This window comes from Syngnathoides biaculeatus, chromosome 7 (genome assembly GCF_019802595.1).
Source record: "Syngnathoides biaculeatus isolate LvHL_M chromosome 7, ASM1980259v1, whole genome shotgun sequence".
In the NCBI taxonomy this organism is placed as follows: domain Eukaryota; kingdom Metazoa; phylum Chordata; class Actinopteri; order Syngnathiformes; family Syngnathidae; genus Syngnathoides; species Syngnathoides biaculeatus.
The window spans coordinates 4,260,840-4,286,221 of NC_084646.1; the positions used below are offsets into that span (position 1 = coordinate 4,260,840).

Here is a 25,382-nt window from a genome sequence, read left to right on the forward strand (position 1 = left end):
GCATATGCTGCGGATCAAGACCTGGCTCCTTTAATTTGTGGCACAAACTCCCAAAAGTCTTTCCGTTGCTACCTTTTTCCTCATGTTTAATGAATTAACTTCCATCATATAAAATAAGCAGATTGTGTGTCGTTGTGCTAAAACTAGTCATAATAAGCCCTGCTCTGCCTCTGATTTTCTAGCACCTGCTGGTTGGACTCACAATTTTGGCGGATTTACTCTTTTTGACTAATTTTGGTGTGGAAGCACTTCAGCAACACATACCCACATAAATAGGATGGTTCTTGTAACAAAAAATTCAGACGCTGGATTTCAAGGACTATGCTGGAGTACTTTAAGCCATTAATGAAGTCTGTAATCTGTTTCTAAATATTTATGTTTGAGGTTAACGGCTGAAAACGTGAAAACTGAGAACAAGCAGACTGAGAACAATATAGCACGTATTAAAATGGTGGAGCATTGTGTTTAACTTGCTTTCACGATTCTAGCTGTCTGCATTTTTAGGACGTGTTGTTTGCTAGCAACCTAATGCCTAAAATGCCACAATTTACAGAACAGGAATTCCCAATTGTTTTGTTGTTCTAGTTACCGCAATAACGCAAAGCACTGTGGAGTTTATTACAAGCAAAAGTCCATCCATTCATCCATTCCCTCTACAGCTTTTCCTCACAAATCCGACTGATTTGGAATAACTGCACGGCACCTCTCAACAAACAACATTCACCTTGACATTCACACCTACGGACAATATAAAGTCTTCAATTACCCTACTATACATATGTATTGCTGCTGTACTTATTAAATAGTTAACTTTCCCTTAAGGGTCTTCTGTTATGTGACACACACCGACAGACACATCACCAAATGAGGCGCTGACATATTGGGGTATGATTTTGAGGCTCTGAGCTCACGTTTATTCCATGCATTAAAACAATTTTTTGAAAAAAGTTATTGAAATAACATAGCCCACATTCCACCACATTCGCTCGAGGGCAAACATGGAGATGCTAATGCATGCTTCTTCAGTCAGATGGACTTTTGTAATGCCCTGCTTTCTGGTCTTCTCAAAACTATTATTTCAGCCTTATAATTACTACATAATTCAGCAGCACGTGTCGTTCAAAGTCCAGAAGAGGCAACTGACTACATTGCAAACATTTGAAAATCACTGCGCTGGCTCCCAGTGTGGTTCAGGTTTAATTTGAAAGTTCTTTTATAATTTTTTTAAGTGTCTTAATGATCTTAGGCCTTGTTTTCTCTCAGAGCTGCTTTCACACAATGAAATCTTACGGGCTTTGGCCTTTTAATTATTCCGAAAATCAGGGTACATGGACAAACTGTGCTTATTGTGTTCCAGTTTCACACCCCCTATCTGTGGAAAAAGGTGCCAGAGCACCTTAGGTCTGCAGAAAACGTTCATGTTTTTAAGAATAGGCTCAAGACCCACTGTTTTAATTTTAATTGTACAGAAAAGCTTGAATTCTGCATTACAACTGAAGAACGGAGCTTTTGCCATAATCTGATGTAGGCACTGCATATTATCCCGCTTACAAGTGATTCTACAACATTTTCACTATGCTCTGAAGGACATTTGTCATTTCCATGCTGTCATTTAGGTGTCATCATCTGCAGTGCGCCACCGAGCAGGCCAGTGCAAATAAAAACAGCATTCATTAAATATAAAAAAGTAAGATACTGACCAACACAGCACGATGTTAGAGGAGCTGAATGGCTTAAACAGCCTTGTGTCATCTCCTCTAACAGTCGCTTGGGTGAACAAAAAAAGTTGTGCATATCTTTAATTAATATTTAATTAACCTTTATATTGTTGATTTCCTTTAAAATTATTACATTTTCATTGTTTCATATTTATTGTATTTTATCTTTGTGCTTTTTTTTTTAATGGTCTGGTTTGTTCATTTTAGTTTAATTTGAACATTGAGTTTGATATACATAGCTTTTTGTGTATGATTATTTTATCTTTCAGTGTTTGCTCAAAGGGAGCCTTCGCCACTGGGAGCTGTGATAGACTGTGCCTGTGCTTCTGCATGATGGAATTCTGAGTTGCTATGTATAACTTTTTTACACCTCTACAGAGGGGTTTCATGCAGGTGTCGATGCCACGGTCACCAAGATGGTAACCTGCGCACGTGTGAGGATGAGTGGTGGGAGGGGATTTATTTGAACTATGTAAGCACTTTTAAGTTACATGTCAGTGGATGACAATGGTCTATAAAATAAAGATTGATTTGATAAACTCCCTTCCCAACCACCCACGAGCATGCCACTTTCATGCCAGTGTTAGACCATCAATAAAATGTTTCAAGGTAAAGTTACATTTTAAAACTTTTTTTACAATAATTATAGACTGTACCAGGTTTTTTTACACAACGAAAAAAAATGCTCCACTTTCATAGAGAAACGACTTTAGCGAAGAACCTCTCCCCCACTTCGTCCAGTAAATCAGTTAAACAGTATGTGGAATTGAATGTATTCTGGCAGTATGCCTGCTAAGCATTTTAAAAAAAAATCTTAACTTACTTATAAAGCCATACAGAACACAAACCACACAACTCACGTTTCTACGGGGGAAGGTGGTGAGGAGCTTGAACTCGTCAAATGGGTATCCTTTGGAGGCCACAAAGTCAAACAGGACCTGGAGCTTACAGCAGCCCAAGAAGCGCCTTTCCAGAAATTCGCCACTGGGCGTGCGGATTCGCAGCTTACTGATCTGCTCCAATGACTCCTCACCGGGCTCCGGTGGTAGGGTCTGTTCCAGTGACAAACGTATTGCCTAAGAGAAAGCACAATATGGTCAGTATAGCACATTTTCTAGACGGAAGACAGCTAGATTGTCAAATTGTGGTGCAGTTGAAAAGGTCTTTTGATATCATAAAAGGGTTATCTACTCTTCCTGCTCTTTGTGTCCAAAACACAGATGTTAATGCTTTGTTCATATCAATAGCTGCATGTAAACCTGAAATGCCATTTAGAAAATTATTCAGATTTCTGATATCATGTACAGTATAAGTACATGTTGACTGAAGACGGTACTTTACATACAGGTGGTGATAAAATGCAGCCGTTTAAAACCTCAGACTAATTAAGTAGTACTGTTTCCATGTCAATGTCTTTCTTGATAACAGCCGAGATTCAGCAAAGCATGAATAGTACTCGGGTAAGTGTGGAAATGTGGAGATGTTAAAAGGGAAGACAAATCCTTGCTCAACACATTTTTCTTGAAAATAGAAAACATCACATAAGAGAATATATTAATATGTCGATAGAAAGGTACACTAAATATTCAAGCGTTACAGCGAGTGTTATGAGCTTTCTTCCAACCACGAGGATGAACAAGCAGGACTCGTGATGAAACACTCATTGTGCATCTTGAACCAGATGTCTAAATGTTATACAGCAAGAGTCTCACAGACCGCTCAAGTAACGAAAACTTTATTCTAAAGATTCCACCTTTACTTTATACATTAGGGAAAAAGTTTAGCTTTCTTGGAAGGAAAGGCAACCATCAATTGTCAGATTTTGCATCAGAGCTACACTAGTGGCGTGTTTAGAAGACACCGTTTCAGCTGCTCCCTAGAGCCTCACTCTTCGTTCTGCTTCTGCCCCTGAACTCCTCCCCTCTGGTTGTTGTACTTGTTTGGCCAGCCGGGGAGCATATGCTGTGACAACACGCCCCGGCTTTATTTACACACCATAATGCAATTATATTTCATAAGAGTGTACAACAGTAGCTCATTAGCAGCTTCTGGTGTTGGGTGGGCAGGGTCGTACTCGTGCCGCGCCATCACCAACTCCCTCAGGTAAAAGACATGATGCTGACTGAGTTAAAGGGGCCCCAAGGGGCAAAGTAACACACACATAAATAACAGATTGTGGCTGTATGATGGTGGTGGAACAAATGGAGACAGACACTCAACCACAGACACAAACATAAACACATGTGAAAGGTAGCGTCCCTAAAGAAACCAAAGAACGCGGATGCTGAGCTTGGGCTGCTCCATACAAATAACCGGAAGCATATATCTATTAATTCATCTAGCAACCCATAAAAAAAACAAATAAAGATGAATTGCAGTGCAACTGACAGCCACACAACAACATGTAAAGACTATACAAAGTCATAAATTGTAAACTATGAGAAGCCATACGGAGTGCACTTTTCTTGTGGATATGTATGCTTTGTCATCAATGTATACCATACACTTGCTTAACGCTTCTCAAAATAATGGGATACTCATAAACATACAGTAATTTTTTTTACCAGATTCCAAGAAGAGATAAAGAATTTTGTAAAGGAGTTTGCGGCAAGGGGGGGGGATGCTGACAATTGTACCGAACCAGAATCACAAAGTGTTTCCGCTGTTAGATGATAGTCTTTAGACATGCGTAAAGGAACTGCACTATCAGAGAATTTACGCCGGGGTCCAATTTAACAGCCGGCACCCAACTCCCCCCCAAAAAAAACACAAACATGTGATCACACCATATGGTCACACTATTTTTGTCATAATTGTCGGAATCGAAATAAAAGACAAATTACATTTACAACGATTATAATTTTACCTCCTCAACAGGTATAAGACAAAAATATTTCAAATTGAAGAGTTACACTCTCCAAAAGTAAAACAATGATCGTAAAAAGTGCAATACCAGAGGAGATGAAGCTTGGGCATAAAACTAAGTCGGGCCACGGTGCCCATTACTGTTAAATTCTAACTAGTGTGTATACACAGGTCTACAATGATATAACCACGGTGGCTGGCTGGAGACTCTTTTGTTGTTCTCCGTTTATCTCAAGTGACAAATCACCTGAGCGAGCTCGGTCACCCAATACCTCTCGGTGCCCCGAGGCGCTGCGCTGCTGAGCAAACAGCAATCAGCCAACACTACACTGTATTACCACGGAGTGCATAACGGCATTAGTGCCATTCTTGCAGAATTATTGTTTTTCCCATATGCGTGACAGTGTGTGTGTGTGTGTGTGCATGTGTGTGTCTTAGCCCCCACTTGGCATACAATTATTGTTTTCAAGTGAATATGTGTTTGCACACAAGCCTGTGAGCAAGCCTCAGTCTTTTGTTAACTTTGGCTTCAATATGGGCTTGTGTGCTGAACCAATGCAAAACAGCTAAACAGAACAATAACTGTGTAAAGTTGGGTGATATCTGAAGGGAGAGGCCTCGCTGTAATTAAACTATGGCGTTCTTCACAAAGAGCTGCGGAACTGACCGCCTCAACTCATTGGCAGGCGACAAAACCATATCCTGAGTGAGTCGTCGTCGAGAACTGAGAAACAGACAGCAATTATAAAAAAAACACCCGCACGGCGCAAACGTCCCGCATCTATGAAGAGAATGTGACCACAACTGATAATTATGTTAAATGAGGATGATGAAAATAACCTCTTTCTCTTCCTCCTGCTCCTTTCTCATCTGTTCCAATCGAACTTGCTCTGCCTCCACTCGCTCTTGAGCTTCCCTCTGAAAAGTACACAAAGAAATCGTATTCCGTGGGAATCAAAAAGAGAATCAAATGGTCAGAATCTGATTCAGAATCAGCTTTAATGGCCAAGTATGTAACAACACACAAGGAATTTGTCTCTGGCAATCGGTATCGCCCTGGTACGACATTCAGAACAAACAAAGAACAAACAAGACAAACAACAATAGACATTCAATTAATAGGCACTATAGAGTTGTGCAAGATGTAGAGTCTTCTTCATTTAGAGCAGTTAAGAGTGCGTCAACGCCCCACATTATGTTCAGATTATACAGAGTGCCCTTACCTGTTCGTGGTTCAGCGTTATAGACCAGTGCAATGACAATTGTGCAAAGGGAGCAGTTTAAAGTGACGAATGGTGCGATAGTCTACAGTATATATCACTAATAAAGTCATACCTCTATTTATGGACGTCTCTACAAACGAAAAATTCAGGTTACGAAAAGCCTCCTTGGAAAAATGTCTCGAGTTACGATGGAAATTCAGGATACGAAAGGAAAAAATTGCGCTTGATTGCACCGAACGTAGACATCCTGTACTGTATCTTGAGTTGAAAGTGGCACGATCTCCCATTGGGTATCATGTAGCAGCTTCTTGGCATCACATTGGCTAGGAGGGACCTCAATCTTTAGCCATGATGCACTTACTGTATCTTGGTTTGTGTGGTGCGATGGAGCTGCTCTCCCATTGGCTAGGTAGCATCTTTATCTTCGTCACCCAATCCATTGTCATATGCTAGCGCACACTAAGTGTACAACTTCTTTGCGAATTTATTCATCTTTTTTCACAATGGACCTCAAGGAATTGATGGCCAGTGCCAGTGAGAAGAAGAAGAGTTTTTTGTATATCAAACAAAGCAAGAAATCGTAGAGAAATATGAAAAAGGCATGCGGTTGACTGACATCGGCAAAGAATATCCAACCGCCAAATTTAATTACCTCCCGAAGAAGGTTGACGGCGAAGGAACTTCGGAACAGGGGCCACACCGGAGCTTCAGGCAACGAGTGGGTGGTTTGAAAAATTTAAGAGGACTGAAATTTACTTCGCTGTTTGGCATGGAGAGGTACCGAGTGCAGACCAGAAGGCGTCGAAAGAATTTGTTTTGAAATTCGAACGACATTGTATGGCATTGTAAGATGGCTACGTTCAACAGCAAGTTTTCAGTTGTGATGAGACTGGCCTATTTTGGAAAAAGAAGCCTCATCATACATTGATAACAGCGGTGAATAAACTGCCAGGCCACAAGTTCTGTGCGTGCCTCCTCCTCAGTTCCCAACTATGCCTTTTGCTTGTCACTCACCCTTCTCTTCACATCGTTGCTCAACAGCAAAGGCAAATGAACAGAATTTTTTACATTATTCTTTACATTATGTACTTTGAACGCTTATTTTTGGAAGTGGTGGGGTAGGGGGTTTGGGTAGGAGGGCTTGGAACAGATAACGCTATTCACATGTAAAATGCGTTTCTGTTTAGGAAAAATTCAAGTTACAAAATGACTTCCAGAATGGATTAATTTCGTAAGTAGAGGTACCACTATACTAACACTGAATGGACCAGCAGGATGTGAGATTATGTCCTAACAATGGCACAAGGCAGAAAATAGTAAGTTTGCTGATCAAGAATTTAATGACTTAATTGCAAGAGGGGAAAAACTGTTTGAATGCCTGCTGGTTTTGATTTGCATTGATCTGTAGCGCCTACCCAACGGAAAGAGCTTGAAGAGCTGGTGTCAGGATGTTTAGGGTCCGAAAGCATTCATCTCCCTCCTAGTTTGAGTGGAGTGCAAGTCTTCAAGGGTGGGAAGGGTGGTGCCAACAATCCGTTCACCGGTTTTGATTGTCCGTTGCAGTCGGGACTTTGTTCCTTTTTTGTGGCAGCCCCAAACCAGACTGTGATGGAGGTACACAGTACTGATTGGATGACTGCTGTGCAGAACTGTCTCAGCAGCTCTTGTGATAGGGCATGCTTCTTCAGAAGCTTCAAGAAGTACAACCTTTGCTGGGCTTTTTTTAGGATAAGAGTTGATGTTCATCTCCCACTTCAGGTCCTGTGAGACTGTAATTCCCAAGAACTTAAAAGTCTCCACGGTTGACAAGACAATTTGAGAGCGTGAGGGGCAGCTGTGGTGAAGGATGCTTCCTCAAGTCCACAATTATTTCTAGTCTTTAGAGTGTTCAACTCCAGGTTGTGTTGGGTAGAAAATTCATATGATTTTCAACATTATTGGCATGTACTCAGGTTAAAGACAATCTACACAGAGTCAGTGTTTTCCACACACTTTCATTTTTACAAAATCATTTCACATTGCTACTAAATGAGCACAAAAATGAAATTGTTCCAACAAATTCAGATTCAAAAAATATTCATCCCAATGAGGTAAATTTAAGTTTTGAATAGATTTGAATCTTGAATGAAATTAGTAAACGCAAATGGAAGTCTATCTTTTGGAAAAAAACAAAAAACAAACACACATTCTTGAGAATTAAACAATTGGTGAACCTAATCAAAATTCTGTTAATTGTTCTTGTTTTCACTGAGAAAGGAATATTAAGGGGCTACAGTCATTTATGTTGAGCATTGAATAGTTTGTGGTGATGTAAAATTGAACTGCCAAGTGTTTAATAATTTGGTTACACTATTTACATGAAGGAAGCAACCTGAATACTAACGACATTTGATAAAAGGTCATATTCTCCCGTTCATGCGTATATCTTTTTACGCACGTGGCTTGCACGCTGTCAAGGTGCACAAATTCTCCCGTATTGACTTCTGCCACACAGCCTACTCTGTACTGGATGAAAATGTGTGCAACCGCCCATGAGGCATGAATTCATCAGGTGTGAGGAAGGCTGCAATTCTTGAAAATTAGAGTTTCCTCGAGACATATGATTGCCATAGAAATTCGAAATTCGTTTGGAAAATATGTCACACTTTAAATGTAAAATTAACCCCCATAGTGAATGGAGAAGGTAGGCGTCACCAGTGTGACATGAGCATGGCTCATCTAATAGTAGCGACAAGTGGCCATCATCCTTGTGGAATCCCCCCCCCCAAAAAAAAAAAATGCGTACTTCAAAAGCCTCTAAAAATCCTTCATTTTATGGGGGAAACAACCCATTAATGTTCTATTTAACAGCCATACTCTGCCCTCACACAGTGCTCGTGAAGCGACATTACAGCCTCCATGAGAATCATACTCCCTGCCACATGGGTCTGTCATTTTTTTTTTTTTTTTTTTTTTAAATCGCTGAACAGTTTTAAAGGACTTTTTAAGGTTGAAACATCACGCTGTGTCATTTAATTTGTTTTTAAATAGTGTGGATTTTGCTTAGTGACACAGCTGTTGTCTTACAATGAAATGTTTTTAACTTGCATCCATTTTCTGAGCCGCTTATCCTCACAAAGGTCACAGGAGTGCTGGAGCCTATCCCAGCAGTCATCGGGCAGGAGGCGGGCTACACCCTGAAGTGGTTGCCAGCCAATCAGAGGAAACACACAGACAGACAACAGTCGCACTCTCAAACACACCTAGGGGCAATTTAGAGTGTCCAATTAATGTTGCGTGTTTTTGGGATGTGGGAGGAAAGTGTGAATTTCGAACCCTGACGATAGTTTCATTTACGCGAGTTAAGTCAGGTTTTTAAGGAATATGATGCCATTTGAAATGTTATTGTGTGAATGAAACTAAAATTAATTAAAAAAACTTGTCGGGCAATCTGAGAAGGCATTCCCCCAAGTACCTGATGAAATGAGGGTCAAGGAGCTATGTTGAGAAATAATTGTTTTACTTTTTTCCCCCACAGTAATTTGCAGACATTTCTTAACAAAATTCTACATACCGTAATTTGTCGTGCATAATGCATGCACATCCATGCATAATGCATACCTCCAAAGTTGACCTCAAAATTCTGGTCAACCTTTCTACTGGTGTATGATGGATTTTACAATGCATGATTTTACTCCTACCCTTAAGGATGTACAAATATTGTAACATTCCCACACCAGGGTTCCAAGCAGGCCAGTGTTATTGCATCTATATGTTCATAGATTTAATACCTTCTTTCGATCAGCCTCCAGAGACAGACGGTAGGCCTCGTCCTGTTCTCTCTTCACCATCTCTCTTGCTTCACGCTCGTCCTATGTGGAGTGGTGGAGAATGAAAGAGAATGATAAAGGGGACATATGGACCAAACATTTGAGCCGCGGAAGTGGGTGTGGAACCAAAAAGAATCAAATCAAAAGAAAGCTCACCACGACGAGTGTGGTTATGTACAAATACCAGGTATGAAAGAGTAGCAACAGAGGAGAATTCTATGTGACCAGACAGTCTCATTTATCAGACTCTGATCCGCCTTTATGTTTCCTCTCCTTGTGGTTTCGTCGTCCCTTTGTTTTTTATTGCCTCCGCTTTCTCCTGTTTGTACAGAGGGAAGCGGACAGGCGGCCTTTCTCTTGTGTACTTGCTCCGGCTACAGAGCAAATTTGAAAGACTGGGACTAAATACAAGAGTCTATTGTATTAATAGTGCACAACCATTATTTTTCTCTTTTCTGAAGGCCCACGCTGTGTGCCTGCCCGGATATGGCAAAGGAAGGTTATTGTAATGTTTGCAGGGGGTAACTGTGAAGTTAAGCAGTGGGCAAGCAAAAGGACAGTATGTATTGTTGCTTTAAATCAGCACATGCAAAAGCTACATCTGTGCTCTTGGCCTATATAATGGACACACAGTGAAAGGAAACTGTAAAAGAGAAGTAGAAGGGCAAGCATCAGAGGAGGCTACCGTCAATGGTATGGACATGAGTCTCTCGCTCATTATTGTGGCATTTAACAAAATTAAATAATTTTGGTGATCCTGACTGACCTGAAAACAGTAGAGATTTAGTCTGATTCGACTTCAGACAGTGAGACAAAAAAGTCAAATGTGTGTTTTTGCACAGTGTATTTAAACGTCTGGCTTCAACTGTATGAGTAGAGTTTGGGTTAAGGTATCGAAAATGTCTCGAGATAACTTTTCTTTTTCTTGAATTGTAGTGAAAGATGAATGTCTGAAGACCTAGGTGGCATATTTTATGTACAGGAAACCATTGCAGAAAGTGTATTTCTGTCAATTGAGGAAAACATTAGGCCAGATAAAAAATGTTTTTCAGATAGTAGTCCTTTGAAGCAAAAAGCCCTCTTACGTTTGTATTGTTAACACCAGTAAAAGTAAAATCATGACATATTGTAGCTTTAAAATTATTGCTATTTTGCAATAATTCAGCATTATCTTTTACATAAACTAGAAACAGAGATTGAGGATCCAACAGCTCTCTCAGATTCAATATGCGTGACCTTAACTCACAATTACTCTTCTGGATAAATGGACAAAAATTCAACACTAATCCTGTAGCTAGTGGTCCCAGAAGAGTGGAGGAATCGACAACAACGTGTGATGCAGACAAATGGAGGTCACGAGACTCTGACCTAGTCAGTTGATGAGTAGGTAGATACTAAGATAAAAACACAGACAACCACTGGAATGACTTTCAAGACAGTGAGAACTTCTTAAAACGCAAAGTAGCTATCCAGCTGCTCCTTTGTGAGACACTGACAACATAGAATGTGTGAGATGAGTGGACGTCTGTTTGTGGTGTGCCAGTGGTCTTTTGGAAAAATATAGGAAATATCTGACGCTGCAAAAGACACCCCCCCCCCAAAAAAAAAAAAAAAAAAAACAATTCTTGGGACAAGATTCTGTAAAGATTAGAATTTGAGCAATGTCAAGGCTGACTTCACTGACTCGGCTGTGGAGATGAGAATAGGTCCTGTCAGGAGGAGGATTGACTCAATTCCTGTGGTTATTGCTCCTAATGGATAAGCACACAGCTAAATTAGGCTTTCAAAACCACTCAAAATCTACGCTGTCTCCATGTGACATTTTTACAAGCTATTTCCTTTAGGCGGGTGCACCTGGGTTATTATCCAACGTAAATACCTTCTCAGAACAACTTTACAGTAGATTTATGCTGATTGGAAATTTCTTAACTGTCCGAAGCAGCTAATACCAATTGATTTATCTATTATAAGCCTGGCTCAAAAACACCTGCGTAAAACTGTTGCTTCGTGTAGTTCATTACATAAATAGACATATGAATGTAAGCATAGATCACATACATTGGAGGTATTGACCAAGCATGGGAAAATATGTAAAATGTTGACAAGATAGTCTGATTGATGTAGGATTATTAATCTCACAATGTAGGTACAAATTAAGTAACTATTAAGATATTTGATTATACAGTGCCCAGAAAAACTATTGGTCCCCTACTCAAATTATTATATTTTTACGTAGTTTCCCCACTTTAATATTTAATATTTAAGATAATGAAAAAGTGATTTTAAATGCTGAGTTTATTTATTAAGGAAAAAAAAACTAATCAAAATTATCAGGCAATAAATGTGGCTGATCACAATTTTTGGAGCCCATAATTTTGTTGTCCAAATACTGTGGGAATTAGTTTTTCCTTGATGTGTACATATGAGACAGTTGATTGTTGACGCCTTTCATAGACCTGTATGAGTATATTCTCATCCAGACATACGACATTGCAACATTTCATTATTTTATGTTTTGTTATTGATAGTATGGAATTTAAATGAATAGAAGTCTATTCAGACACATTTACATTAACTACAACGTCAGGTTTCATTGATCAACTGAGGTGTGATGAAAGTGGGGAATCCCAAAATGACCCGAAATCATTGTTGCAAAAAAGATTACATGAAAAAACAACTCAATCAATGTGTCATTCTTTGCGTGCAACCAAAGTCACTATTTGCAGTTTCCATAGCTGACATGCAATGGCTTTTAAATTAGCATTCTTGTTCAGTGACTAATTTAACTGATACAAAGTGACAACTGTCATTTATAGATACTGTAGTCAAAATAGAAGCAAACTGGCAAGTGTGGGAAACGGTCCCGAAATTTTAATTTGAAATGGTAATGAGGTGAAACAATGTTTGTGTGTCATTTCAGGTCAGAATTCTTTGCACTCCTGTTCAAAGGTGTTGCTTGCTATTCAGCGATCTGGCACAACACAGGTAAAGCAACATAATTCCATAAATTTCAGTTGTTCCTAATAAATGGCAACACACTTTCTGAAACTTCATTCGTTCCTCATGAATATGTACAGAATGCCAAAGCAGAAATTTGGGATATGACTTTGTGCATACAACAAACTGCAGTGGAGTAAAGATGAATACAGCGTGAAGTTGATCCCCATTTTGTTGCAATAAGTTTGTAGTATTTTGTCTGTGTACATGGGATGTTTTGTCCATTCGCCCAGTAGACGATTTGGTTTGTTCAGAGGTCAATGGTGTTACAATCTTTCTTCTAGATCATCCTGACAACATTTAATGTGGTTTACTTTAGGGCTCTTAGATTCTTCCACATCACCTCCCAACCATTTCTTTATGGACTTAGCTATATACGCTGATACATGTTTAAACAGAAAAGGACTTCTAAAAGTTACAAAATTTCAATTATCAAAAATATATACTGGTGATTAGACTACACTTGACAGCCTGCCACTGTCAAAGACCCAAGTGATTTAACAGTGAAAATATAATATTAGGGTAATTATGCCCTTCTAGTATGTCTCCCTGCCACAGAACTCACCAATAAGAAACATGTAAAATGGTTGCCAGTCAGGGAACTGGTAACCATAGTAAGAGACTGGGTATTCACATTTCTCTTGGGGCCCCGCCTTCTTCTCCCCTTTCTTGGCGCCCTCACCTGTCTTGACATGGGCTCCTTTTTCGCAGGCTAGGACCATTTTCGGGTGACAGCTGGCTCCTGCCTTTACCCCTATTGGTGATTGGTGTCCCCATGCTCTCCGGGGGTTGTGGGGGTGGTGGTGAGGCGCACTGAGTGGAGGTGAGGGGATTTGGTGTGGGGGAGCGGTGGTCTTGCGCCCAGGCCCCTTTGGTTAGCTTTGGGACCGCCCGGGGTCCTAGGGAGTGGGTGGCATCCCCCTGGTTTTGTCCCGTTGGACAGGCATGCTGGCTTGGCCTCGCCTTTTCGCGTGGAGGTGGCCGTCCCCACCCATCCTCAAATTACCTGCTCAGCAAGGCCGTACACTAGTTGACTAACATGCAATGTGATCATTCACGAATAAGTTTGATAGTCACGCTATAGGCTTTAGGTGCTTGCACTGGAACCACTAATAACACAGGTTGTACGAACATAAGTCACAAGTTTTTACAGGTGTTTGTTTAGTCACTATAAAGAATCCCACACCGCCACTCGTCAGTAGCTTCAAGAACCAATTGGAACTGGAACTAACGCTCTCCCAAAATAATTCAAATTTTAAAAATGTGGTTCCCCGTTTTGATGCCTAGTCTGCCAACCCCGAAGAATTAGCATCAAAAACCAACGACGAAGTGCTCGCACAAAGACGTGGTTGTGCCCAACGGCGCTGACAGTGGTAAACAAAACTGTCTAAACTTTGAAAATTAATACGTGAATGTCTCTAAGTGATATTAAACTTGGTTTGAGGATTTGAAACCTTTGCGAGTGCTTGACAAAGAAAAAACTAAAAAAAAAAATCAGCAAATACTTTTTCACGGTTCTGTACATCACAATTTGATGTGATAAGAGAGTCCCAAATAACGATTTAAACAACGCTATTTTTAACTTTTATCAGAAATATTAATTAATATTAAAGTCAATTGGGTTATGGAACTAACTGTGTACTCTCTTTTAATTCACACATTTGATAATGATACCAGGTTATAAAGGACCCGGAGACGTATGTTCATTTTAGTCTATAATCTGGCCTTAAAAAAAGAAAATCGATAATAGTTTGGAAACTTTTTATTCAAACTATGCAAACCTTTTTGACCAAGCCCCCTAAAAGAATCAGACTCAAGTATTGATTGTAACCAGAATCGAAATGAAGAAACTGAACCAGGACTGGAATCACTTAAATTGAAACGATGGGCTGCCCTTTTCTATCCTCTTTTATCTTAATCTCTTTATTAGTCATTGACACCCCCCCCCCCACGAACCTGCCCCCATTCACAAATAAGAAAACAATTTTACAGTTGAAACGTTACTTGCGCTCAAATATCTAGACTGGCTAACTATTGTTCTGCTATGGTTCGCACACCTATTTCCCTTGTTCACTGTCCCCTCACACACCTTTTCTGTCTGGCTACATTTTCAATAAAAATCATAATAATTAAAAAAAATGAAAAATATAAGCAGAGGGAGTATTTCAAACTCTCCTATTGCTCAGCAAAATTGTTAACAGTACAGTAGGCGTACAGATTTACAATTCTACAAGGCCATGCAGCTGAACAGGACAAGTTAAAAAAAAAAAAAAACTTTCACATTTCAACCTCCAAAGATGCCACAGGCTTCCAGAGCACACTCCCTTACCTCATCTTTAATGTCATCTTGCTGCTGTGCTGTGAAGATTTCCATTGCTCCCATTAACCTCATCATTAGCTCATCCACTGTTTTATTACCTGAGAGTTGGAAAAGGAATTTTAGTAGCTTTTCTTGCAATTCATACAAAACTGTGACAATATTTACCTTGAATAACATTTAGAACTTCATTGGAGGTACGTTTTCCCATGACTATAAGAAGCAGAGGGAACTGGTCTGTTTTGTATGTCCGTATAGTCTGTGTCACCACGCTGCCAAAATGTCTTGTGCAAATGGTAAGAAGCCTAAAAAAAAGACACAAAGACAAGTGTCAATACATTGTTTACGTCAGTGATTCCCAACCACCATGCTGGGGCACATTAGAGTGGCACGAGGGCTATTCAGGTGTCAGGTCAAATTGTACTTAATTGCTTAAAAAAAAAAAGATAATTGAAAATTTGCAATAAATAATGTATCTTTGTTTCTCCATTTATGGGAGTGACGCATAGTGACAGAAAGAACAACTGAATGGTCTATTAGATGGCATAGACATAACTAATATATCCACTTGTTGTCCCTTTTATGTTTGTTGGTGTGCCGTGAGATTTTCAATTTTAAACTATGTAGCTTGGGTCCATAAAGGTTGAAAAGAAAAAAAATCACTGTTTTACATTATTTGCAATCATTTGTTCTCACAATAAACACAATTATACATTATGATTCATATAAATAAAAGTTACCAGTATAAACAGGCACACAAAAAATGTGTGAATATGCTCAGTTCCGCTTTCTGGCTCCATATAAGAGAGAAATGCATACAACTGGTGGCATTAAGAACTTTAAAATCAATTCTGCTTTTTCTTATTCCATCAAAGTGACACGCTACCTCAATTGGGTGAATTAGTATGCCTCGCCAGACTCCCAGAATTGATAGGGTAAGAAGAGGATTTCTTATTCCATTACAAAGAGGGAAGTTTTTAAATTAACATTTCAAGCAGGGAAAAGGGTAGCAGGCAGGCCGAGCCCAGCGAGCTCCCTCTAAATGTCATAATATTAATGAATTGCTATAGACTGAATGCAAATATAGATTACTTATTTCCTCCTGCCTTTTAATAAGATCTACTTTAATAACTGGCTGGTAAAATAAAGGCAAGTAATGGAATGGAAGGCGAGACAACGGGTCAGAAGAGGGTGATGAAGTTGAAGGATGCCGTCTGGGAGGGGCTGAAGCACATGAAAAAAAAAAAGTCAAACCAGGGAGTTATATTGTTAAATAGTGCTACACAACAAGTCCTAGTACATGTACAGATTGTACCCATGCATTGTGTAAATATGGTTGTAAACTAGATTTTTTTAAAAACAATTTCATTACATGGAAAAAAACTCATTTACTTGGAACAAGATTCAACTAAAATGAGCTGAGGGAAGAATTTTATGCTTTCTGACCCTTTTTCACATGAAAAAAAAATTGAGAATAAATGACTCAAATGATTTTCTATTTTGACGATACCTGTTTCAATTAATACTGTCATAATTATTTAATATGTTTATTTTATTAAACTATATTAGTGCTTAAAACAGGGAAACAGTACAAAAACTAGACAGAAAGAACCACTTTTTTTAATTTAGATAAATAGGGGATGGGGATAATTGCTGAACTCTGATTGACCTGGATTTGGTGAAGAAGTTGGGTACCCTAAATTCTACTGATCATTTTGCCCTGATACTTATCCATGGATAGACCACAGCCCAGGCAGTTCATAACAATAGCCTGTGGAGAAACTCTAACCTGTAATCAAAGATTAGTGGACAATAGACACTAACTCGAAGGGTAATTCAATCTAAAATCGGGCCCATCAAATACACAAGCAAACCTGTTTTAGTCAGCCATCTCAAAGTCAAGACTTTGAAAAATCATTATCAAAATACAGAAGACTGATGCATAGTATTTCTGGAAATACCGGGTAAGGGTACGCTTAGAGGAAGTGAAAATGGAGAAAAAGTGTGTCTCCTCTTTTACAGCTATGATTACTATACGGTTTCAGGGTGTGACTTTATCTTGTTATATTTTAGACATGGGTGAGGTCAGGGATCTCTTGTACTTCCACAAAAAAAAAAGCACACCCAATCATGCTGTTAATCACTAGGGCACTGTCATACTGAAGCAGAAAAGAGCCTTGTGAAACTGAAAAAGAGAATTGTACAAAATGTCTAGGTAAGAACAAAGAGTTAATGTAACTATTCACAAATTAGTTAAATTATTAAGATATGACTTATAGCATGTGCCACAATGGCACATCTGGTTAGATCTGATGGCTGTGTGGGGTTTCTCTGGCCACTCCTGTTTCCTCCCTACATCGGTTAAAACATACATTAATTGGAGACTCTAAATTGTCCAGAGGTGTGATTGTGAGAGCGACTTTTCTCTTTATGTTCCCTGCGACTGGCTGGAAACCAGTTCAAGGGTGTACCCGCCTCCTGCCCGATGATAGCTGGGATTGGCTCCAGCACTCCCGTGACTGCTGTGAGAATAAGCAGCTCAGAAAATGGATGGATGGACGGACTTATACCATCCATATAGTGTATGACTGAGGTCAACCGACCGCAAAGCTAATGTGAACGTATGAGTACAGTTTCACTGAGTCACAATGACATACTGCTGAACGTAGAGTAAACTGCACCAGAGCCATGGCTATTGAAAAGCTTCAGGACAGGAGACACCTGAACTAAACAAATGCAGTTTAAGTATTAGCTCCATTGACAAATATGACTGGCAGCTTCCAATCTGTCACACATCTCCACCTCTTACTGAAAAATCCAGACAACTAAGATGGTTAATGTTTCCTTGCATTGTCACCTTAAATTTATTGCCATCAACTTGATGAACTAAGATTTGAAGAGACAACCCATGTTCTTCACTGAGCAGTTGATGACTCAGGCAACTATCTCCAGTAGTAGGTAGCACTGCAGGGAATATTTTTGCCAACCACTTGTATTGGAATTGGCATGGGAAGTGGATGGGTCCAACAGCTCACCGTGTCGTAAGCACAGTGTTTCTGAAAGCACTCATTCCGGACATGTTTTGATTTGAAAAAGACAGTTTATTCTCCGTCTAGACAAGTTAGCCATTCAGGTCATGGGATGTCAAGAGGAGAAGTCAAGCAAGAGGAAGATGAGCTGTGTTTATGAAGCTCCCAAAAGAACACGGCAATAGAGTGCCGCACTGCCAGACAAATCTTGCGAGTGACTCGCTGTGGCAACCTCTTAAGGGGCAAGCCGAAAGTCAAAACAAAATCAATGAGGGTGAAACAATGAAATCCTACTTGTAATGAATATTGTACTTGTCATTTCTAGGTACACAAAACTAGTTTGTACTTTCCATTTCGCACAATCTCCTGTTGGAGAAAGTGGAAGGAAAATACTAGTAAGCAAGAATATCATGAAGTAATATCTTTGGGGCAGTCATGGAAGCTACACGAATGTGAATTTTATCATGTTCATCCAGTTCTGTCAATGCTTGCCAGGACACTACATAACTACAGTAACATATCACATATTTTTTTTTACATGGGTGAAAATTACACTTGCAAACTATTGGCGAAACGGCACTCATATATAGTTAACCTGAGAAATGTGCTGCTTGACAGAATATAAAGTGAAGCAAACGACATAACCGTGTGACTCATGCCAATCGGCAGTCACTTTGGATCAACCAGAGAGCGTGAGAATGCCGAGATGCCGTGTTTGTGAGAGTGACCAAGAATGCATTTGTGCATGCATGCGTTAGCAGCAAAGCTGTGACTAGCTGGGTGTCATGAAAAGCTCCAGATGTTGCCTGCCTTTAATGTGCAATAGAAAGGCTCAGCTGGGGCAAAAAGCAAAGGAGGCAATTGAAGAGAGTGGAGCGCAGAATGAAGGAAGGAGGGCATTTCCTTAAAAGACATAATGGAGGGATGAGGTCAGGTCTTTCTAAAACGGCTCCTACCAGAGGGCAGACTTAACTCGGAGTTCTGGAGAGTGGGAAAACACTTGGGTAAGTGGGATATTCGAAATGAAAATGAGAAAAGCGGTTTAAAAAAAAACAAACTAGTACAGGTACTGAAAAAATATATTTGCAAAGAGGTCCTATAGGATGTAAAAATGTGACGTTAAAATAGTTAATCTATTAAAATGCATTAACTGCATTACCCTGAACATGACAGTTACATCACCCAGTAACAACTGAATGATACACAAAGATGAGAAAACTATCTGTCGTCGTTGTTGACTTTGCTACCTGGCTTTGTTGGCTTCTTTAGTAACGTCCCAGGCCCATGTGATGAAGTTCTGGCTCAGGTAGGAGACAATTGAGTCGGCACACATCATTTGGGAACAGAACACGTTGCTGAGGACACTGTCGTCGTTGTGGAGGTAGATAGCCAGCAGCTTTCGCTAAAGAGAAGACAATTTGTTAAAAGTTTGAATATTTTTGTCATATGTAGTTGCATTGATCAGTAGTAAACTCTGAGTGGCATAACTATAAATTGGCCAGTAGGTGAAGAAAATACATGACTTCTATAGGCAGAGGCAAGGCCACAACTGGTAAATACAACGCAGAATTCAAGTGGAAAGTGGTGTAAATAAATCTCTGAGGCATCACAGATATGAAGAAAACAAAACAGACAGACCACTCTATTTATTTTACACCAAATGCCAACAGCCTACTCAGGTTAGTAGCGGCAAGGGCAGACAATATTGACGAAGCTCCAAATCCAAAGATATTGACGACATGGTATAAACCCAGCATCCTCCCTACTGACTATCTAATTAAAAAACAAACACAACCACAAGCATAAAAGGTTCCAAAGGACAATGTTGGAAATAATGCTCTCTAAATGACATATCACATCTCTTGCAATGAAAAGAACAAACAGAAAATAAACATTTGGGTAATTTTTGTGTGACAGGGAGAGTCAGAAGGTCAGTTTCTCAGGAGTAGTAATCCAGGCTGCGTACAACAAAAAGCAAGAAAAAAAAAAAAATAGACGCGGTGTTAAATGTGACGGCGAGTGAAAGACGAAGTTGTGCTATACTGTGGCCTGTGTGGAATAGAAATGGGAGAGCACTGCTGTGTTTGCTCAACGATTAAAGCTTTAGAATAATCTTCAGGTCTCCTAGAGAGAGGGAGCCGGGGACTCATTCATCGGGCCAATTCAACGGCCTGAAAAGATTAAACACTCATGCTGAGAAGACAAGCAAATTCAGTCTTGAGAGAGGAATGAGTGAGAGGGGAGGGTTGGATTTTACAACATGAAGGGAAAAAAAAAAACAACCTGATACATGCTCAAGCGCTCTCATCCCGACACAAACACAAAACCAAACTCTGCTGCACCCACCGGTGAAGTACTACCATTCGCACACATGCATGCTCAATTAGCGTTGAGTGTAAAGACTAATCAAAGTGGCCATTTAGACCAATTGAACACCTTCATCTCAGTTAAACTGTCTGTACCCCTCTGTTCTCATGCCGCTTTTAAGTTGGATCTTTTGTACTGCCTGTCTTAGTGGGGAGGAGCAAATCCCTGTTCACCTAAATTACTAGGTCCAACCTGAGTTACAGTGACCCCATAGCCTTTCTTCACACCTGGTCACCTAAATCTGAGCTTGCTGTTGTGTGTGCCTTCATGCGCATTGGCCACAGGTATAACCTATAGTTTTGATGGTTCATTTTCTCTGGATTGATAGAATTTTTGAGTTTGGCTATTTGACACTTGGGCTACACAATAAATGTTTGAGCGTCATCACAATGCGATATGTGTGCGCGTACAATGGTCAAATCATAGGATCCTCTGATGTTTGTGTATTAATATGCCGTGAATCAACTTTAATAACTGAGCAGTACACAGACCTGGTTGGACATGTTAATAAGATTTACATGGGTGTTACGGTAAATTATAATCCTTTAAACAACACACACACAGCCCAGAGTGTTAAAAAAAGTGCATTGCAATACCTTAATTTTTCATGGAATTAAATTCTCAAGTTTAACATGCGCCCCCAAAATCGACCAAAAAACCAGGAAAATCCTTTTTCCAATGTATAATGCACAACCATGACTTTCTATCGATATATGCAATCCATTTTAATGGTGATCCGTTTCTATTGTGTTTTTCCCGAATCAATTCTGGTCCGCAATTTTATTAATACTAAGGTTTACTTGATTTTCAATAGTGTATTTAATACAGTGGCGCATCCACTGTGGCTTTACAGAGATTTTCCATCTCCCACGTGGGTATTATCTAAAGATATTCATGGCATTAGGGAATTAACTGACATAATACAGAATTTTAATGATACAACGGTACAAGGCACACTAGGAATTCCTCTGATAGCATGCCGCAATGTTTCAATGACGTCATCATTGAGGTCATCGTCATGGTGGCATCTACAATATATTCAAAGGTATATGAAGAAATCTATGTCAATTTTCATAGCCGCTTATCCTCACAAGGGTCACGGTAGTGCCGGAGCCTAACCCAGCTAATTTTGGGCGAAAAGCGCACTACTCCCTTAACTGGTCACCTGTTAGTCACAATCCCTTTTTGAAATTTAATACCACAACCAACCAGTTATGGAGTTGCGGTATATTGTATAAATATACTGCAACTAAAAATACAAGAGTACAACTACATTTAAATGGGAATGACCACCAAATTATGCCAACATTGTTAGTGAAATACAAACGACAATGGCTAAATCAAATAAATCTAATACGAAGATACGTATAGGAAAGCATAATTAAAATAATTTCACACCACCAGATGCAAGCACTGACATTGTCATACATATGTAAGTGTGCACAGTTGCAGTAATACACTACTCTGCTGGGTTCTGTAAAAAGTTAGACACATACTGGACTTTCTGTTCATGTATATTTGATTAATTTTGCGGTATCTCAGTGGGAAAGATGTTTTTTTTTTAAAGTGACATCACGTGAAAAATAAAATTATGTTTTGTCTATCTTGAAAGTAAAATAGAAATTGGAGAAAAACATGTTTTGCCTATTAACGTTCTACCCGAGAAAAGTGGAAATTAAATTCACGTTTGTTGGACAAGCTGTGAATTGGCCAACAATTACTGAAAAATAATGTGCGGTGATGATGAGAGGTGGCCATTACATATCTAAAAGCACAGGCTGAAGTGGATTATCCTGCTAATACAACTGACACTTGCCAGACATCAAAATATATATAGAGTTAAATAATAATCTACCATGTGGCAAGAACTGCAGCTTTTCAAAAATGTGGATGGTGTAAAAATGCAAACAGATAACAAGGAGGTGTTTGGCATGTTTTTATAACCAAATGACGCAACCTTAAAAAATTTTTAAAGAACACTCCGATCAGGGCAATAAAATTGAGACCCATGAACTTCTGTAGGGAGGCACTGGGAATGACCAAGGAGACCAGATAGTGATTGTAATACAGACGGCAGCTCAGTCTGGAAAAGCAAACACTTCAAAATGAAGAGCTCAAATGACTGCTCTAATGACCTTGCAGACACTGTGGGAAAACACATTGAGATCAATGATCAGCCACACAGGAGGTTTGCTCAAAACATCTTACGTAGTACAAACGGAAACATCGTCAACTTTTAATCTCTCTAAATCTTTGGGACTTTACTAATCTTGCTGGTTTGGATTTCATCCTTACAACTCCAATGCTTCTTTAAAACCTATTTCCATCTGATGGTTAGAAGGATAAAAATCAGGTAGTATGATCCCTATTTATTATTCAGTATCCTGTAGTTCTATCAAGTTCACCTATTGAATCAAGAGAGAGAGTCACTGGTGATTAAGAGCTCTACATCTTATGTATATATGCATGCATCAAAATGCCAGATGCCATCCTGGTTGTGTTCTTTCCTCTTGACTCTGAAAGGCTATTGCCGGCTTCTAAAGCGGATACTTGGCAAAGATAAATCCCTGAACTCCAGACTCCGGCGAGCTATGAATTTTTATGTGTCTTTGTGTGTGGCAGACAGTGGAGGAGAGTGGCGAGTAGAGGAGAGAGGGGTTGGAGTGATTAACCGCTGCGTTGATGTGGATTTAGCTAGGATCGTGGTTAGTGATGGGTGGCCTCTCTCTCTTCGCTCTGACTAACCGCTGATCCCCAAGAGGGTTCAGCTCAGCTGAGAGGCCCAAAGCATTTTCATTAAGGGTGGATTGAGTCCATCTTGAGAGCCATACGCCTCGACCAAACACCCACCTTCAGAAACACTTCATCAAAATGTAGTATTTTGCTCAGTGATTAGCTCTCCCAGGCTTTGAGAGAGTGCAACTGATTCCTCTGTTTATAAGCCCACTGTAATATTTCCAGTTTAATTCAATATATTGAATTGAAATGAAGTGGCTTTTCAAAGACTTGTGGCGGTCAGACGGACAGCGAAAGTGTTGATTCAGTCACACACATACTGAAACAGTCTAACAGTTTTGTGCCCTGGCACCTCAGATGGTTGTGACAAAACAGGACAAACAAAGACCAGCTCAAAAAGCTTCTGTTATCTTCCCAAATTCTTTGCACATATCCAGTTTCACCTAAGCTGCTCTACCCACAGCACATTTGGCAGGCTATGGCCAGATTCCCAAGGAATACAACTGAAAACAGTGAAAATGTTTTTGCTCCCATTTGGTGACGAGTACAGTAGAGGGTGAACACTGGGGAGAAGGTGGCCATATTGCACAAGCTTAGAAGAAGGGATCAGCTGAGAAGCAGACGAAACGCTAAGATTCTCCTCTGATTTTTTTCATCTATACCCTCCACAGTCACCAACTTTATCTCTGTTCTCTCTGGCTGAATCCTCCAAGTTTCTCTTGCTGCCCATGTCAGTGTTGTATCTAGGCTATTTCCTTATCCACCCACCAAACATGCCTTCCTTCCTCGCTCACTGTGTACCGGGTGATTTGGACATGCCTAATATCTCGTTATGTCCTCAGTATAAAAAAAATAATCCACACGAGCTGTCAGTTGGTACAAGTGCAGAAGGACAAAATCTGAAAAACACTATCTCAAAATAAACCTCTGGAGTCAACCTGAACATTTGATGGCTTTTGGTAAAATTACAATCAGTGTGGCTACAAAGCCACAAACGTGACACAGTCCGCAGATAAAGTAAGTTAGTATATAATGTACTGCATTGTGAAATTTGAAAACACATGGTCTAACATATTTGTTAAGCAAATGAAGTAACGCTTTAAACTACTCTCACAACTTTGCAACCTGACCATAGATTGTGTGGGTTTACTGTACTTCTGTTGTTCACATTAAAATACAGCAGGGTTTGGTACTTCTGTGTCATAAACTTAGACCTGACATCGATGCTTAAAACGCTAAATAATTATGTAGGCCCCTCCAAATATATTGGAAAAGCATGGTCGATTCCTTTGTTGTGCTTCTGTACTGAAGATCTTTGGGTTCCAGATCTAGAGATAAATGAGAAAAAAGTTCATAATTCCTGCTTTTACTACATGTATTTATATCTAGATATGCTTGATAACTCGGGACAGAGCACCTTTTGTTTGAAGCCACCCACTTTTCAAGTAAGGAAAAGTATTGGAACATACATTAATAAATGCATCAAGCCTGCGACCCACTGACTTCACAAGACTCTTGCATTCTTCATTTGAAATGCATTTCCAGTCCTTTATGGCAACCATGTTCAGTTCTTGTTTGCTTCCTAGTTTCCCATCATTAGGAGGTAAAATGCATGCTCTATTGGGTTGAGGTCCCATGACTGACTTTGCCAGTTTCAGAACTTCCCCTCTTTCCACTTGGTTAAGTCATTTGTTGTGTTGGCACTGTGCTTTGTGTAGATTTTACACTGATCTGATCAGCCTGATTGGTATCAGCGCATAATTAGCATTGATGCTGATCTGTTTTGTCACAATTTGCAGGTGATATCAGTGATCGGGTCTGCAAAAAAACATGTGTCACCATTGTGTACAGTATACTTGAATGCAAAAGCTAGTTTGCCTTGTCTTTTTAAGTAGTATTGTAAATAACTGACCACTAATGAAGTTATTTAAATCACAAACATGTCGGCGGTGTGGGACAGACAACATGTTTAAGACAAACTAAATGTAATGCATGGATCAGACTATAAGACAAACCTGGTCTTTCACAATTGTACATTGTCAGACCACTGCAATCAAATCTTGTATTCCACTGCATCCCGTTCTTTACAATGACTGGGCTTCATCTTGTGAATTCAAACACGACCGGATAGACTAGTCACTAGTGATGACAACAATAATGGATATGCCGTATGTTTATGAGAATAAAAGAGTGAAAAACGTGTTGGCGGTCACCAGTGCTCGCATGAGAATGTTCATTTAAGGGTTGCTTGATGTATGTACATGTAGTTTTAATAGAATCCCGCTCAGAAGCAGGTGAGAAAATGTTTTGCATCCTAGGAA

General features: G+C 39.7%; 1 protein-coding gene across 1 annotated transcript in view; it reads right to left on the bottom strand.

Moving 5' to 3' along the window:
* The window catches only part of faf1 (Fas (TNFRSF6) associated factor 1), a 74,946-nt gene that overhangs the window by 10,830 nt on the left and 38,734 nt on the right, over positions 1-25,382 (bottom strand). The window contains exons 13-18 of the mRNA XM_061824194.1: positions 19,206-19,360; positions 15,098-15,234; positions 14,942-15,030; positions 9,577-9,657; positions 5,424-5,501; positions 2,579-2,794 (exon numbers count right to left, since the gene is read on the bottom strand). Coding sequence (XP_061680178.1) covers positions 2,579-2,794; positions 5,424-5,501; positions 9,577-9,657; positions 14,942-15,030; positions 15,098-15,234; positions 19,206-19,360 — 756 coding nt within the window. The remainder of the gene's footprint in view (positions 1-2,578; positions 2,795-5,423; positions 5,502-9,576; positions 9,658-14,941; positions 15,031-15,097; positions 15,235-19,205; positions 19,361-25,382) is intronic.